Here is a 19131-nt window from a genome sequence, read left to right on the forward strand (position 1 = left end):
ACGACGATAGCGACATTGCAAGGCCACAACGACATAAGGCTACAACAATAACAACGATGCGAACCTATAGTGATAGCGGCAGCTACGCCACCCTCGAATAGTTACGATTGAGGTCCTACATAAGACGCTCGAGCACGGCCTCACGCCGTGCTAGTAGACTGACTATATCTATCTCGCGATTGACAACATGCTCTCTAACACAAGTGTCAGCGGTCGTGCTTTATCCTAAATTTTCAATATCTACGAATTAGATATCATTATCGATAAATTAACTTAACAATTTCAAAAATAATGAAAAAAAAAATCGATGAAATAGTTAAAGAAGAGATGGCAACATGCTCACACAAAGTGAAACTCGGACCTCTTCTACAATGGACTGGGTCGACTTAGGATTAGCCCAGTGCACTTCTAATTCCTGGATCCGTCCCTAAGTCTGAAGGCCAGATACAAGGCAAGGAAAGACCAAGAATGTCAAGGATTGAATTCTTAGGAAAAAGTGGAAATCCGAGCAAATCGCAAGATCAAATGCAAGGATAGATGAAAACCAGAGACGAGGGAGCTCCAGACACAAAAGTTCAGGAAATAGGAAGTTCATTTGATATAAGATAATTGGGAAACGAGGATAGAGAGGCTTAGGCGAACTTAAGTCATTAGAATGGCTGAAATTAGAATTGTTAAAATAGATGTATCAATTGATTGGTACATCAAAGATTTGAAGGGAGTTATGTACTTGAGAGTTTAGAGATTAAAAAATTCTCGTAGTAGAGTTCCCCAATCAATTGGTGTGATATAGCAATTGATTGTTGAGCCAAAACATTAAATCTTAAACTCCAATTTCGGGTTTTGCAACACCAATTGATTGGCACAATCAATTGGGTTAAACCCAGAATTCAGAGTTAGCAATTATTGTATCAATTGATTGGTAAGATTGGCTAATGGATTTAAAACCAATTCCGAGCAAATAGAAGTTGCTCGAATCAATTAGTTCGATTGATTGTGTCATTGCCAATCGATTGGCGGAGTATGCCGAGAGAACAGAAGTCTACCAAATTGATTAGCGCTATCAATTGAAATTCAAAATCAGGGAAATCTCAATTGCAGATCTAGAGTTAATGACCGTTTAATGGATAGTCAATGGTTAGTAATCGATTAAGGAGTTATGTCAATTGATTTGTGCCAGCAAAATGTACAGAAACGGTCTGATTCTAAGCTTTTTAAAAGGGGGTTTTTCCACGAGCAAGTTGTTGTTCCATTGTGATATTTTTGTTCAACATCAGCCAGAAGACTTCATCGTCAGCATCTTCAAACAACCAAAAGACCTTTATTTCCTCTCTTTTTTGTTTCATCTTCATTTGGTGAAAGATGCAAATTCCCTGTAATACTGCAGTAAGAGCTTTCTCCACCTCTGATTTTGGTCAGAGAAGAAGAAAATTATTAGAAGTGATAGATCACTAGTGATAGATTTTGGATTAGTTGCTTACGAGGCATCAAATTTCCGCTGTACAAATTTATTCAACAAAATGATCTCATAAGTCCTAACACATTATGCCTTAACTGCACGGAAAGTAAATGAAGACCCTCTAAATTATAGAAAACTGCATCTCACGGTGATAAAAAGCGATTCGCTTGCCCCCAACACCTCCACTAGTCCGTCTCTAGGTCAACACGAAAAAGATAAATCACGAATAACTAGTAATCTTAATCAGTTGAATAGTGCATGGGAGAGGACAGATATCCAACTATTAGCCGAGATTTAACCTCAGACCTCATGATGACAACATCACCATGCACTATCCAATTGTCCATCCTAAGGGGACGAAAATTGCATCTCAAAGTAAAGTTTGGGATTGTAATGCATCATCCATCAAATTCCAAGTGACAAAGAGCTACATGAATGCCCTAAAATCCTGTATCAGTATAATTATGTTCGATAACCATCTAAAAGAACCTTCAAGTCTACAGGGAATTCATAACTCTAAGATAGATGACTACCCAAAATGCCATGATCCACAAGGCACAACAGACTCCACATCCAACACAGGAGCAGCTACTGTCACTAATTCCGACAAGAAACCGACATTCGCTAATCGATGGATCGAGAAACGTAATCATCCCGAGGCCATCAAAGTTGCAGCTCCTTGAGTCCTGCTTCTGCAGCTGATAGTAGCTGTTGAAGGCATACGAAATGTTCCCCTTGTCACCGATCGCATTGCAGGATCCTCCATAGTAGAGGGTCGTGCAATCAGCAACGCTGCACGCAAGCTTCATGTGGTTTGTGACAGCGGTTGGATCCTGCATCGGATTGATAACACACCACCTTGATGGAAGGTATGGAACATTTTTAGCATTCTTCAACAGGGCATTGCCTGACCCGAGGTTCAAGTTGTACTTAGCCTGGCCATCGAAGGAGTAAATCCCCCAGTGGCGTTCGAAGTTCCCAGGCAATGTGCTCTTTTGCTCTTCATCAAGAAGACTGAAGATGTATACATCGACTGGAGGAATTCCCGGCCTTAAAGGCGTTCCTTTGCCGCTCAAAACATGATTGATTAGGCCTTGGTTGAAAGTCCATGCAGCAGTTATATTTGCATATGATGCTCCTTCTGTCGGCCAACCCACCTCACCAATGGCTATAGGCATTTGCCCATAACCAATTTTGTTGAGAGCAGCAACTAAGGTATCATAATTGCCATCGAACGCGTTGTAGTAAACGTTTTGTCCATCGACCACAGGATGAGAAGAACCCTCAAAAAAAGCATAATCTTGTGGGAAATCTGCACTTTGGTATAGACTTAGAAACGGATAAATGTTGACAACAAAGGGGGAGCCATTCGAGTTAAGAAATGAGACGAGTTGAGTCATTATCTGCGTCAGTTCAGGCCGAAACATTCCTTCAGAAGGAACAGATGCTGATTGATAAGCATCAGCGTTGCAAGGGATGACTACTTTTGTATAACCTGCAAGATTTACTCTCGCTAATGATTGCTGAATGTTGAGCATTGCTGGTAGTACGAGTGATTGATATTGGCCTTGATAGCTTGAGAGGAAAGGCTCATTTCCAACCGCAACATATCTGAAAAAGAACCTATTTCATTCGATAATCATGCAATAACGGTAGCTTACAATTGTAAATAAGGCATAATCTCGACAAAAAGTTTAGAATCAATGTAGTAATATTCAGAACATAACAATGACGATGTAGTTCGAGTTTGAAAAGTGTCTTGAGAAACAAATGGGTCCGTAATCGAGAGATAATATATTAAATAGCAACTTAAGGCAACAAAATCTTACAAATAATATGATCATAATTGTGTTATCTTCATACACTTCAATTCAGCAACAGTGTTCCAAGTTAGTCGAATCCATTACTCATCTTCTCCTTGTTGCTATATACTTGCTACTAATAGTCACTCGTCGAATCCTTCACTCGCCTTCTCCTTGTTGCTATAACCGTGTTACTAATATTCACTCGTCTAATCCTTCCCTCGCCTTCTCCTAGTTGCTATATACTTGTCACTATAATCCTCATGTGGATACTTAGTTCCTATTTATTTTATGTTTTCATAGGCCAAATGAAAGGAAAAAATTTATAAGACAATGGTACATTGGTACGGCTTGTCATTCTTTAATAGAGCAAAATGTCAAGTCATTACTCATTAGGAAGCAACACCTACAAAAGTTACTAGATTAACTACGATAATTAGGATAAACACATTGATGACGAACACAAGGCACATTCATTACACCATAGGCCCAAAAAATAGCATATATTTAAAACAAAATAATCATAGAAATTTAGTTAACAAATACTATGATTGATGTAGTAAATCCTATCCCCTCCGGTGACAGATGGGAAGCACTGACCAATATCAGCTAATCAATCAATGTGGCTCCATAAGGATACACAAGAGTTGCAATCATTCCTCGGTTCGGAGACAAGGAAGCACTTGAAAAAAGGTTTCCTATTGAAATCTAAATGGTTACAAGGCAATCTAAATGAACTCTTGGAACTCAAAACTCTTTCTCCAATGACCTACTGAAATCATGTGACTATGTGAGTTAACACCTAAAGTGAGTAATGTGATCTTCAAAATCATTGTTGAAATGTTTCTATCTGCCTCTAAATTCTAGAATAGAATTAAGTTTCTCATGATATTCAAGAGCCCTTTGCTTCTTCCTTCTTCATGTTTTGAAGAACAGAAGAAAAAACAGCAATTGGTGGTCATGCAAAGATCTGTCAAAGGGAGAATGATATGTTTTTGTTTGTAGCATCTGAAACCCTAAATTGCCATGATAAACTTCGCAGAAAAGCTTAAAGATCTAAATAGACACTACAACTGAAGGCATTGTACGAGTGGTACCTGATGTCGGCGCCGCCTTTGCCCATGTACCTGGTCACATTCTGACTCACCCACAGATCGGAAGCAGTGGCTGAAGACGCTAAGACGCCCAGCAACTCGTTCGGAATCCCCACCATAACCTCGATGCCGCTCCCCCTCAGCGCCCGGAGGACATCAGGATCCGCGCCGAACAGCTTCACTTTCCCGATCTTGTTCGCCTTCAGGAGATCCACTACTACTGGCGGCGGAAGCCGGTGGGAGGACACCGTCCCCCAGTTGACGCCGATGGCGGAATCCACCAAAAGGAGCCATCGCTGAAGGAGAAATCCCCAACAAAACAGGATCTTCGCCGAACGGAGAGAAGCCATTTCCGCGAAAGCTTCGATCTTTAGTGAGATTCAAGGGTTGGATCCGGCATTGGGGCGGATTTGAGGCGAGATGGGGCGCTCCTGTCGCTGCTGGTGAACTCTTCCAGAGAGTAGTAAGTAGGACGAAGCCAAAGAACTGATACAACAGCAGTCCATCCTATTCTGACTTGTAAAAGCAAACTTACAATTCCACTCCTTTGCTCACAAGCTTTCGATCAGGAGGAACACGGAAGATGAATCATGAGTTTAACGGTGTTTAATTAAATTTGACGAAGAAATTCATAGGTCGCTTTGTAGTAGATCATAATTAAATTCTTGGAAAGAAGAAAGTAACTTTTTATTTATACCGAAACTTTTTTTAATATGTTTATTCAAATTTAAGCCATTGGAGACGGAAAAGATGCTTTGAAATTGGATTTAGAGATTTAATTAATTAATTAATTAATATTTTTAAACTGATTGGTTGGATTAGGAATTTTCGTGTGATAAATGAACATCAGATATGCTGTGCCGACACAAATAAATAAATAATTTAATATATATTTTTTTCAAATTAATTATGTATTTACTATATACACTGATATTTTTTATGTTACTCTTATAATATTTTATATATTATTTTTTAAATAACTAAGTATGTTATTTGTTTAATTTATTTTTTAAAAAAAAATCTTACGCAGTAAAAGATGATTCTATTCGACTCATGTATTTCTTACACTCCGTCTCTAAATTACATGAAGAAGATTAAGAGATATGAATGATTTTTTTCTAGGACATATATTTATCGAAAATTAATTGGTTGTCTATGATAATGAAGTGCCACCTTTAACTAATTTATTATTTTTTTCCAAATTAATTATGTATTTATTATATATATTGATATTTTTTATGTTACTTTTAGCATATTTATATATTATTTTTTAAAATAAATAAGTATGTTATTTGTTTAAGCTTTTATACTCAATCTTGTGTTACTCGAAGTTTGTCTATATAATCTTATCTTATAGTCAACTGCTAAGTTAATTAAAAGATGCGAGAAATTTTTTTTACGAGATTATTCATTTATTCTTGGCCTCGTTATAGGATAGGAAGTTTATCCCCCTTAATCAATTTATTATTTTTTAAAATTAATTATGTATTTGCTATATACACTGATATTTTTTATGTTACTTTAATAATATTTTATATATTATTTTTTTAATAACTAAGTATGTTATTTGTTTAATCTATTTTTATTTATTCTTTTAGAAATAAAAATCTTTTGTAGCAAAAACCATAATGCAACCCACTAACCCGTAGCTAACACTAAGGAAAAGGGGATTAATCTATTTGTTTAATCTTTTGTAGCAAAAATCATATGGTAAACGTTTGTCTCAATACCCTCGTTAATCTGTCCCTAGGTCAATACGGAAAAGATAAATCACAGGTGGCTACTAGCTATTAGTGCAAGTGGCAAGACATGAGGGAAGACATGCTCGGACATACCGAATTTCGACTCCAAAACCTCAACCATATGGCCAAAGTTTCGACCCCAACACTGAGGGTTAGATTGTTGCCGGGAGATCTTGGTAGTTAGAGTGTGTTTGAGGTATAAAGCTAGAGCAACAGGAATAAGAAGGGTAGATGATGGAGTTTATATAACTGTCAGAAAAGCATCTTCATGTCAGCGTCGACGAAAGGACTAGATCCGACAATTGTTAGCTACCGCTCCATCCGCTAAACATCACGTGCTTGAATGAGAGCATCTAGGAGACCAGATATGACAACCCCTTAATCGCCTCTCCATTCATCTTGTGCCACATGTTTTTAAAATATTCGTCGTCATTGTTTGTACCTTCTAGGTAAATCATCCTCATTAATGAGGGGTTGGTGTGGATCAATCTAAGGATAGATGAGAAGATGACGTTAATGGGGAGTGACCTTGAGGATCGATGATGTTTGGTGATGAGACCAGGACATGGGTGATGTTGGGATTTGAGGCTGAGACTAAGATCCGAGTGATGTCGAAATCTAGGGCCAAGATAGAATGAGGCTGAGACAGGATGTTGAGATCTGGGACCGAGACAAAATGAGGCCAAGATATGGGACCAAGACAGGATAAGCCTGAGACAGGATGCCGAGAATTGGGCCCGAGACAGGATGAAGCTGAGAGGATCTAGGGCAGAGATAGGATGAGGCCAAGACGAGATGCTAGAATGGGGGCCGAGACAGGAGGAGGCCGCGACATGATGTCGAGATCTGAGGTTGAGATGGACAAATCCTATTCCTTGGGATGAATGTGTTAATTCAAGTGTTAACAAACCTGAATCTCATCTAGGCTAAGTCCAAGTTCCTTTGGTTCACGTTTGACTCACCTTGACTTTGACCTACAACTCAGCATGACTTTTGACTAAATATGTTGCAGGATTTTGCCATATCACAAGCCTCATTTTTAAGTCTAGTCGAAGGAGGCATAGTCTGACTAATTAAATTGTGCTAAGTTGTTATTTGCCTACCGAGCTTACCTTTCCAGAATGCTGAGCGGAGGTGGTGACTAGTGCAAAGACTCGATAATGAGGTTGTTGTAGGCCAATCTATGTGAGTCTGATATGAGGATAATAAAATGGAGTCTATGTTGGGTGACCTTATATATAAATGAAGTCGACGACTAAAGCTGAGACAAGATGTCGAGATCCGAGACTGAGACTTAGTCAAGAAGGATGTCGGCAGCTGAGGCCGAGACAAGATACTTGGATCTGAGATTGAGACTGAGTCATGAAAGATGTCAGCACCTGAGACAGGGATAAGATGTTCGGATCCGAGACTGAGATTGAGTCACGGAGGATATCGGCAGTTGAGGCCAAGGCAAGATATGTGATTCGAAACTGAGACCGAGTTATGAAGGATTTCAACAGTTGAGCCTAAAACAGGATACTGGGATTCGAGACTGAGATTGAATTATGGAGGATGTCGGCAGTTGAGGTTGAGATATGATGTTGGGATCTGAGACTGAGAATTGAATCATGGAGGACATCGACAGTTGATGTCGAGACCGGATATGGGATCTGAGATTGAGATTAAGATTTACGTTATGAAGGATGTCAACAACTAAGACTGAAATAGGATACTGGGATTCGAGACTGAGATTGAGTCATGGAGGATGTTGACAGCTGAAGCTGAGATAGGATTCTGGGATCTAAGACAGTCAAGGAGAATGGAAGGACGTCGACAGCTGAGAGGAGGATGTTGGTAGCTAAGGCTGAAACAAGATACTAGGATCCGAGACTGAAATTGAGTCATGTCAACAGCTTAGGCTGAGATAGGATTTTGGGATCTGAGACTGAGACTAAGTCAAGGAGTATGTCGGTAGATCCGAAACATGATCCTGGGATCCAAGACTGAGATTGAGTCATGAAGGTTGTTGATAGCTGAGGCCTAAAGGCGCAGGAATTCCGTTCTATTTCAATTTCCCTGTACAAAAATTGTACAAGTACAGAACTTTTCCTAACAACCCGCATGTTCGATCAGACGTGTGTTTAATTAATCAAGCAAGATTTTGACGGATCAAAGCACACCTTGATCGAAATACAAGATCGCTGGCCTCTTGTATTGGTATTCAAAATCGATACAAAGAAAACTAAACTAATTACGCAACAGAATCAAAGAACTAGTTGTACCTTTTTCTTGTAGCTAAAGATCTCTTAATTTTCTACTGTATTCCTCTCATCTTCTTGGACGTCGTGTGGGCGACGATCTACCAAGATAACAAACACCCTTCCTTTTGTTGTTTCCAAACTGCCGACCACCAAGAGAATAGCTAGGATGGTGCTTCTTCTTTTTCCTTCTTCCTTCTCCTCTTCTTCCTCTTCTCCAAACCGCCGGCCACCAAGGGATCTAAGCAAGAGGCGTCGGCCCCTAGCAAGCAAAAGGAAACCACCGGCCCTAACCAAGGAGAAGAAGAAACCGCCGGCCCTAGCAAGGAAAATAGGAGGTGGTGTCGAAACCAAAACCAACAACCAACATGGATGGGTGGATGCAAGATTTTATATAGAGTCTATAACAGGGACCTAGAGGAGGAATTGATTTAGGCCTCTTGATGGGCTTGGGCTTCCTGTGTTCGACCCGAACACTCAACACAAGTCCATCAATAATAACGCATACCACTAAAGGGTTATTATTGAACTATCGCACCAATCCCATATTACAATATGGGCTCCTTCTTATCATGAGTGCGTTAATCTCTCTGTGTTTAAGATATCGGATGTCTGTTAATTAAATGAGTTACTGACAACTCAATTAATTAATATTTGATTCCAAGAGTAGTACCACTCAACTTTATTATCATACGAGACTAAGTCCACCTGCAGAGTTTATATGATAATCCTTATAAGCTCCTCAAGGGGACATCATCAACCTAAATAATTATGACACAAATTTCTTCTATAATCAACAACACACCATATAAACAGTACTATTTCCCAACTCATCGGGCCTATTGATTTAACGAATAAATCTCATCCATTGATAAGTTAAAGAAATAAATACTAAGTATACGTGCATGTTATTATATAAGGATTAAGATCACGCACATCCATAATAACAGAGGTTCTGTTCTTTTATGTAGTCTGTACAAATCGAACAACCTCAAACGGTCCTGCTCAATACACACATAGTGTACTAGTGTAATTTTATAGTCAAGACAGACTGATAACAAATTACACTACTGTCGTTCCAATGGTTTGTCCCAATTCATCTTGGTTGTGAGCTACTATTTATAATTTATAAGGAACTGATAACATAATCTTCTGTGTGCCACTACACACTATGTTATCTACAATATAAATTAAATGAACAACTGCATTGACATATATATAAATATAAAATACAAACATTTGACCAAAGTGATTCTCATTTCAAAATATTTCACAACAGATGTTCATACAAAAGCTAGGCTTATAGTATAAATCTCAATACGGCTGAGACAAGATGCTAGGATCTGAGACTAAGATTTGTCTCATGGCAAACTCTATTTGTGGGGATAAGTACCTCTGAGTCTGTCGGAATCTTGAGCTATTAGCAAGTGGAGCTAAGAGGGCTATAAGTCTTTGAATTTGTCAAAATGCTGAGTTGTTAGAGAGTGAGACAAAGAGGGTTATGAGTCTCTATTGTTAGCACGATATTGGATTTTCTTAGCCTGTTGTAAAGCAAAGCCATTGACGAGTAGGGCTAAGAGGGCATGCAGAGTGTCAGTCACTTGAATGATGCTAGGTTTTCTTGGCCCATCGTAAGATGGAGCTATTGGCAAGTGGGGCCAAGAGGGTGGGCGAAGTCTTAGTCGCTAGCGTAATGTTAGGTTTTCTTGGTTTGTCGTAAGGTGGAGCCTTTGGCGAGTGGGGCCAAGAGGGTAGGCAGAATCTCAGTCATTAGCACAATGCTAGATTTTCTTGACCTATCATAAGGCAGAGTCATTGGTGAGTGTGGCCAAGAGGGCACACAAAGTCTCAGTGGCTAGCGCGATGTTAGATTTTCTTGGCTTATCGTAAGACATAGTCGTTGGCGAGTCGAGCCAAGAGGGCAAACAGAGTCTCTAGCGCGATGCTAGGTTTTCCTGGCATGTCATAAGGCAGAGTGATTGATGAGTGGAGCTAAGAGAGCAGGTAGAGTCTCAGTCGCTAGTGTGATGCTAGGTTTTCCTAGCCTGTTATAAGGCGAAGCCGTTAGCGTTGGGCTAAGAGGGCTATGAGTGTTGGGCCTGTCGTAAGGCTATTATTTGTGTGACAGTCTTTGTTAGAGATGGAGAGAATTTATTGTATTGAAAATAAAAAAAAAATTAATTTCAGACGTATCTGTCAGGATGACTTGAACTAATAATCTTAGGCTACCACGCAAGGAAGGATAGACTGCTTGGAATGACTTAGTTGCCTTGAAGACGGAGTTGCCTTGCGTTGCCGAGATGCCTAGGCCGAGATGTCTTGGGCGAGTTGCTGAGACCGAGATGTCATGGATAAATTGTCGGTCCGAGATGCCATGGTCGAGTTGTGGAGTTGGCGAGATCAAGGCATTTTTGGCCGAATTGCAGAGGCTGAGATGTCATCTCCAAGTTGTCGAGGTTGAGATGTCACAGACAAGTTATCGAGGCCGAGATGTCTTGGTTAGAATTTATCGAGATCGAGATGTCATGGCCATTGCTTTGCCGCAGTTTCTCTCTGGTAGAGTCATGGTTGTCACTAGTTTTTCTAGTGTTAACCATTATAGCATCTTGGCTCAAAGTTCCCATGGATGGCGCCAATTTGTTCTGGCCAAATAACGTGGATGGTAAAGCCACTTGTCAATGAACAATCTGATGTGTGTGCTTTTTAAAGGTCATTGGTGAAAAGAATAAGGTTCTGAATAGATTGGCGCCAAGGAGACTTCGGTAGGTCACTTCGACGTTCAAGTTAGAGTTTGCTTGAGGTATAAAACTAGAGCAGCAGGAAGAAGAAGGGTAGATGATATTGTAGAGGGTGTGTGTTCATGTTGAAAAGACGGAGCCCTTTGCATTTATCTTATCTAGAGTTTATATAGCCATCCGAAGAGCATCTCTACGTCAGTGTCAATGAAGGCATTAGATCCAATAGTCATTAGCTACCTCTCCATCTGCTAAGCACCACATGCTTGAAGGAGAGGATCTATGAGATCAGATCTTATAACCCTTTATCGTCTCTTCAGTCATATTATGTCACGTGTTCTGGAATATTCACTATCGTTGTCCGTACCTTCTGGGAAAATTAGCCTCATTAATGAGGGGTTAGTGTGGATTCAATTTAAGGATGGATGAGGAGATGACATCATTGGGGAGTGACCTTGAGGATAGATGAAGTTGGCAACTGAGGTCAGGACATGGGTGATGCTGGGACTGAGAATGAGAATGAGGCTGAGGCCTGAGTGATACTGAGATCTACGGCCAAGACAGAATGTCGATATCTGGGGCTGAGATTGTATGTCGAGATCTAGAGCCGAGACATGATGAGGTCGAGACTGGATGCTGAGATCTAGGGCCAAGATAGGATGCCAAGGTCTTGGGTCGAGATAGAATGCCGAGATTTGGGAAGAGATTGGATGAGGCCGAGATAGGATTTCTAGATCTAGGGCAGAGACAAGATGCCGAAATTTACGACCGAGATAGGATGAGGTTGAGACAGGATGCCAAAATTTGGCAGAGACAAGATGTCGTGATCTGGGACTGAGACATAATGCCCCCAAGCTGAAACAAGTAAATCCTATTCCCTAGGATGAATGCACTGATTCAAGTTCGATCAAATCCGAATCTCATCTTGGCTGAGTGGTCCAAGTTTCTTTGGGTCATGTCTGACTCATCTTGACTTCTTTTGACCAAACAAGCTGGAGGATTCCGCCACATCAAGTACTGTTCTAATGCTTGATCTGGAATAAACAACTTAGCTTGAGTTTCCGCCACATCAAGTACTATTCTAATGTTTGATCTTGACTTCTTTTAAGTCTTTTCAGTATTTCTAACTGCTTTGTAATTTTGTATCAGTTGGAGTTGGTGTTAAACACATTAATTTGGCCTTCTATTAACTTCTGTAATCCTATAGCTTTGGTTAGATATTGAATTAGAGGATTCATTGAGCAAAGGATTGAAGTAATGTAAAACTTATTCATAGTCACTTTCGTTTATAGTGCTCTTCGTTAAGGGCATTTATGTGCAGTCTCTTTTCGTATAGCAGGTGAGTTACTTTGTAGGCACATCCGTGTTTTATTGAAGAACTGATGAGTCTGAAAAATGGTAAATCTAAACACCTTTCAGACAGCACCATGAAGGGGGGCACATCTAGATTTTTTGTTCTAGATACAAAAAAAGAAACGTCAGCCTTGCAATACTGGTAATTAGAATCAAAATCATAATTAAATTTTATGTCAAAATCTAGAGATTTAACTCTCTTTTTTAGTAAGATAAGTTTGGTTAGTAGAATCTGAAGGCTCAGGCATTCAGGTGAGATTTGATAGTGATTAAAATTAAGGACAATGCCTTTTTTTTTTTTTTTGGCATGAAAATATAAAGTGAGATGAAGATTGTGTGTGATATTTCATTCTTGGAATACTTTAAAAAGTATTCACAAGAAGATGAGTCTTTATTAATACTTATTAGAGATGGGCGCTTATAACCCAAAATTGATAATTTTGTCTTAATTTAATTTTTTGACTCAACAGTTGCTCAGTTTAGATTTATTTTATAAATTAGGTAAAATTATTAGTTCTAATTTTATTTGGTTAGTCTTTACAAATTACTGAAATTTAACTGAACTGTTAAAGTTTCTGTGATATGTACATATATTTGCATGTGTATAGAATTAGTGTGGCAATTAGTGCGAATTCTTATTCTTATTTCTCATTGTTCTATATAATTCACATATTACAATAAAAGTTATAGTGATTCTGTATCGAAATTTTGCTCGGAACTAAATTTTTGTTTAGCTTATGATGAAGTTATATTTTAGTTTTGATGAACTAAATTATAGTGATTCTGTCATCAATTTACAGCTTGGTTCAATTTTGATTTTAGGATTTTAAACTTAAAAAGCCCAATAATGTCCGATAACAGGGGCCATTGAAGACCAATTAGAAACGAAGTACGTCCATCTGGGGGCCGATGACAGTCCGGGCCATATATATAGTTAAATTGGCCAAGTATGACTTATTCAAGGCTTAGTAACGGCCCACTAGAGTGCCACTTGAGAGCCTAACAAAAAGCACAACATTGTAACTCGCCCGTCTAATCTAAACAAAAAAGCCGAAGTCACGGGACGTTGCTGGTCCAGAAGAAAGCACAGAGTCGGCCCACTACCGCACCCATTTTAGTTTTTTTTTTTTAAACAGTCGTAACAGAGAGTATAATTAAGGCTCAATAGCAAGCAGGACAATTGCCCATAGATGAAGGACGAATCCTCTAATTCGTAAATTGTGAATCAAAAGATGATTTTTTTTTAGATCTTTATTTAGAATGGACCTTACTTATTTAAAAATAGAATTTATCCAAATCAAAAGTCCTCATATAATGGATCATCCCCTGATCCACAATTTACGGATCAGAGGATCCTTACTGCCATAGGAGGACGGATCCTCTGGTTCGTAAATTACGGACCAGAAGATGATCCATTTTTTTGACACTTGATTTGGATAGACCCCACTTATTTAAAAGTCGAGTTCATCCAAATCAAGAATCCTCATACAATGGATCATCCCTTGATCCACAATTTGCGAATCAGAGGATCCTTACTATCATAGGAGAACGGATCCTCTAGTCCGTAAATTGCGGACCAGAGGATGATCAACTTTTTTAGACCCTTGATTTGGATGGACCCCACTTATTTAAAAGTGAAGTTCATCCAAATCACGAACCCTCATACAATGAATCATCCCCAGATCCACAATTTCCGGATCAGAGGATCCTTACTGCCATAGGAGGACGGATCCTCTAGTCCGTAAATTGCGGACCAGAGGATGATCCATTTTTTTAGACCCTTGATTTGGATGGACCCCATTTATTTAAAAGTGGAGTCTATCTAAATCAAAAATCCTCATACAATGGACCATCCCCCTGATCCACAATTTACGAATTAAAGGATCCTTACTGCCATAGGAGGGCGGATCCTCTGGTCCGTAAATTGCGGACCAGAGGATGATTCACTTTTTTAGACCCTTGATTTGGATGGACTCCACTTATTTAAAAGTGGAGTCTATCCAAATCAAGAGTCCTATGAATCATCCCCTGATCCACAATTTGCGGATCAGAGAATCTTTACTGTCATAGGAGGGCGGATCCTCTGGTCCGTAAATTGCATACCAGAAGATGATCCACTTTTTTAGACCCTTGATTTGGATGGACCCCGCTTATTTAAAAATGAAGTCTATCCAAATCAAGAATTTTCATACAATGGATCATCCCCTGATCCACAATTTGCGGATCAGAGGATCCTTACTGCCATAGGAGGACAGATCCTCTGGTCCGTAAATTGTGGACTAGAGAATGATTCACTTTTTTAGACCCTTGATTTGGATGAACCCCACTTATTTAAAAGTGGAGTCCATCCAAATCAAGAATCCTCATACAATGGATCATCCCCTGATCCACAATTTGCGGATCAGAGGATCCTTACTGTCATAGGAGGATGAATCCTCTGGTCCGTAAATTGCGAACCAGAGGATGATCCACTTTTTTAGACCCTTGATTTGGATGGACTCCACTTATTTAAAAGTAGAGTTCATCCAAATCAAGAATCCTCATACAATGAATCATCCCCTGATTCACAATTTACGGATCAGAGGATTCTTACTGCATAGGAGGACGGATCCTCTAGTCCATAAATTGGGGACCAAAGGATGATCCACGTTTTTAGACACTTGATTTGGATGGACCCCACTTATTTAAAAGTGGAGTCTATCCAAATCAAGAATCCTCATACAATGGATCATCCCTTGATCCATAATTTACGGATCAGAGGATCCTTACTGTCATATGAGGATGGATCCTCTGGTCCGTAAATTCCGAACTAGAGGATGATCCACTTTTTTAGACCTTTAATTTGGATGGACTCCACTTATTTAAAAGTGGAGTCTATCCAAATCAAGAGTCCTCATACAATGGACCATCCCCTGATCCACAATTTGCGGATCAGATGATCCTTATTGCCATAGGAGGACGGATCCTCTGGTTCGTAAATTGCGGAGCAGAGGATGATCTACCTTTTTAGACCCTTGATTTGGATGGACCCCACTTATTTAAAAGTGGAGTCCATCTAAATCAAGAATCCTCATACAATGGATCATCCCCTGATCCACAATTTGCGGATCAGAAGATCCTTACTATCATAGGAGGACGAATCCTCTGGTCCGTAAATTGCGGACCAGAGGATGATCCACTTTTTTTAGACCCTTGATTTAGATGGACCCCCACTTATTTAAAAGTGGAGTCTATCCAAATCAAGAATCCTCATACAATGGATCATCCCCTGATCCATAATTTGCGGATCAGAGGATCCTTACTGTCATAGGAGGACGGATCCTCTGGTCCGTAAATTCCGGACTAGAAGATAATCCACTTTTTTAGACCCTTAATTTGGATGGACCCCACTTATTTAAAAGTGGAGTCTATCCAAATCAAGAGTCCTCATACAATGGATTATCCCCTGATCCACAATTTGCGGATCAGAGGATCCTTACTATCATAGGAGGACGGATCCTCTAGTCTGTAAATTACGGATCAGAGGATGATCTACTTTTTTAGACCCTTGATTTGGATAGACCCCATTTATTTAAAAATGAAGTCTATCCAAATAAAGAGTTATCATACAATGAACTATCTTCTGATTCATAATTTACGGATCAGAAGATCTTTACTATCATAGATGGGGTATCTCTCAGCCGAATAACGGCCTAGCAGCTGCCGAATAGGTCAACTATATATGGGCCTAACAAAGGGATGATTAATGACATGATCACACTTTAAAGGTTGACCATTAAAAGAACACTACGCATCAATAACGCTGCATTAGCGGCCACACTGAGTCTACTTGGCCCACTCAATCAACGAAGAAAACCCATCACCAGCCCAAACCATAAAATCAAAGGGGAAGAGCAGAAAAAACTTGCGTGAAATAGATCCAGTGTATCAGTCTCACCTGTCATGAGATCCACAGGACCTCTTCATGCAATCTTTCCATGCAGTGTCATTGCTCGACTAAAACTTTTGGTAAGGAATGGAATGTTATTGTAGCTGGAGTGACATAAAGTCGAACCTTTCAGGTCAGGCCTTGAAATCTCGTGGAATGACAAAACCAACAACATATTAGCACGCATCGTTTGCAGGCTCAGAACAATAGGTATCTCAACATTCAAAGAACTCACCAGTTTCTCAATAAGATATCAAATGGAATAAAAATAGATTTCAATATCTCGGACCAACAATGTTGTTCGGGTTACCGGTCTTTAAGACAGTGGCAGACGCATAGGGAGGCTGAAGCCTCCCTCAGCCTAGCAGCCGCTCCCAGACGTCGCCAGACGCCAACAAAATCCTGGGGCGGACGCAGAAGGAATAGAGGAGGCTGAGGAGTCTGAAGCCTCCCCCAACCTAACCGCCGCCCATGTCTTAGATACCAGGCGCTAGTAGACAGCAGTGGGCTAGCGGGCTAGCGGCCCGCGCCTAGCCGACGGGCGTCGATCGTCAGCCACCGCACAAGCCACAACTCATTCTCCGCTTGCTGTCAATGCCGGAGGAGTATTCGACTTTTTTTCCCTTTATTTTTTTGCTTTAGCGTATTACTTAAACAAAATTTAAAAAAGAAAATACACTAACCAAAGCGGGCCAAGTGGCAAGTGGGGGTGGCCTAAGCCAAACAAATGAAAATAAATCTCCTATCCCTTACTTCCTCATTTTTTTTTCTTTTCAGAAATAGAAAAGGCCAAAAGGAAAATCCTAACTCCAAACCTCCAACTCCAAGGGCAGTAACCCTCCAAGTTTGAAGTCTAAAGTCTCCATTCTCCAACACGGCAACACGACAACACGGCAACGCCATTTGCATAAGGACCGTAAGGTTAGATTTGTTGTGTTTAAAAAATTTTATTATTTGTTTTTTTTTTAAATTTACATAATTACATGTGTAATTTTAGTTTTCCATTACATTTATAGTTTATTAGAGTTTTAGTTAAAAATTTGAAGTTAATTGTGATTAAATTATACAATATACATGAATTTATTTTTGGTTATTTATTTGTGTAGGATATGGAGAGATTTTTTAAACGAATTCGTAATGTCGGATCTTGCTCTGACTAATTGTATTGAACAAGTGGAAAATTAATCCCGTATGTAATCAAGCCGAGCTAAGTCGAACTCTTGAATGTTTGAGTTTGGCTCGTTTATAATTGAGCCGAGCTCGAGCTTTATTTAACGAATATATTTATGCCTCATGAGTTTATTCGAACTTTTATCGAGCCTAAACGAACTTAATAAATATAAATTATAAATTTAAATATTCATTAAAAATTAAATTATATATTTAGAGAGAAATTATAATATTTTTATTAAAATTTATAATTTTATTCTAATAAATTTAATATATTTGTCTATATGTTTTATAAGTAGAGTGTAAAATTTATAAATTTAATATTAAAACTATTATTTTTTTTATTTAAAAGTTGATTCATGAGCTTAACGAATATATCCACAAGATAACAAGGCGAATATTATGAAGCTTGAGTTTGATTTGTTTATCTTAACGAGCCTCATTAAACGAGTTCAAACGAGCTTTTATCGAATCGAGGTTCGAATAGCTCATGAGTGGCTTGGTTCATTTACAACCCTACGTATAGAATTAAATTTGGGTGATATTATTAGCAGGGGCGAAATTAGGATTTTATTTTAGGGGGGCTAAATTTAAAATAAATCATCATTATAAAAACAATTGTTATCATATTATAAAGTAAGTCTTTCATATAATAATGATAATATTTCAACAAAATATAAAAACAAATAATTAAAAAAACAAAACAAATTAAAAGAGTATAAAGAGAATAACCTTATAAGGCACCAAAATTACAATCAATCAAGTTCATTGATAATATACTTTACTCTACAAGACTTCTCATCAAACTCATTTATTATGGATTCGACATCTATTGAATCGGCAAACTCTCGCTCAATGTAAACAACCAAACAATCTGCAAGGAAATCATTATCCATCTTATTACGAAGTGATGTTTTCACAAGATTCATTGCTGAAAATGCTCTCTCTGTAGTTGCTGTCGAAACTGGAAGAGTCAAAACTAAGCGAATTAATCTATCAACCAAAAAGAAGTGATATGATTTTCTAGTTTCAACCAATACTTGACATAACTTAGAAAGAGAAGCAACATTATGTAAACTGCATGACAAACCACTGCCTACTCATAGTGCTCCAACTGTCTTTTCAAAGCATCTAACTCAATTCGAGTAAAATCTTGAGGATAGAAAATTTGAGCAAGAGTGTAAATATCCTCAATATTGAACGATTTGAACCCATCAATAAGATTCAAGGCTAAGCTGAGAGTTAGGAGTTGTATCGTTTGTTCAGTGAATCTATTATTCAACTCCATCAATTGAAAATCTATCACAACATTATTGAATATGTTAATGTGATAATAATGCTCAACTGTGATATAATTCTTTTGTTGACAAGAACGTCTTGTTCCTTCCAAATATCGAGTACTCATATTGGACATTTCAATGTGATGTCTTTCAAAAAAAAAATATATATTATCATCATATAATAAATGTCATGTAAAAATGAAAAATAAATAGTTAAATAAATAAATAAATCTATACCTTTCACAAAACTTCAAAACACTTTCCAAAAGTTTCTCCTATCCAATTTCTCGTAACTTTTGAAGAAGAGTCTTGGTTGATGAGACCAAAT

The 19131-nt window shown here is 38.7% G+C and overlaps 1 protein-coding gene across 1 annotated transcript; it reads right to left on the reverse strand.

The window, feature by feature from the left end:
• Nucleotides 1-1835: 1835 nt before the first annotated feature.
• Nucleotides 1836-4818, reverse strand: LOC121976377 (glucan endo-1,3-beta-glucosidase 6-like). Its single transcript, XM_042528515.1, has 2 exons — nucleotides 4359-4818; nucleotides 1836-3070 (listed from the first exon to the last, which is right to left on the reverse strand). Exons 1-2 carry the CDS (start codon nucleotides 4703-4705, stop codon nucleotides 1957-1959), a joined length of 1461 nt encoding a protein of 486 aa, XP_042384449.1. The 5' UTR covers nucleotides 4706-4818; the 3' UTR covers nucleotides 1836-1956.
• Between the last annotated feature and the right edge of the window lie 14313 nt (nucleotides 4819-19131).

The sequence above is a fragment of the Zingiber officinale genome, chromosome 4B (assembly GCF_018446385.1).
Source record: "Zingiber officinale cultivar Zhangliang chromosome 4B, Zo_v1.1, whole genome shotgun sequence".
NCBI lineage: Eukaryota > Viridiplantae > Streptophyta > Magnoliopsida > Zingiberales > Zingiberaceae > Zingiber > Zingiber officinale.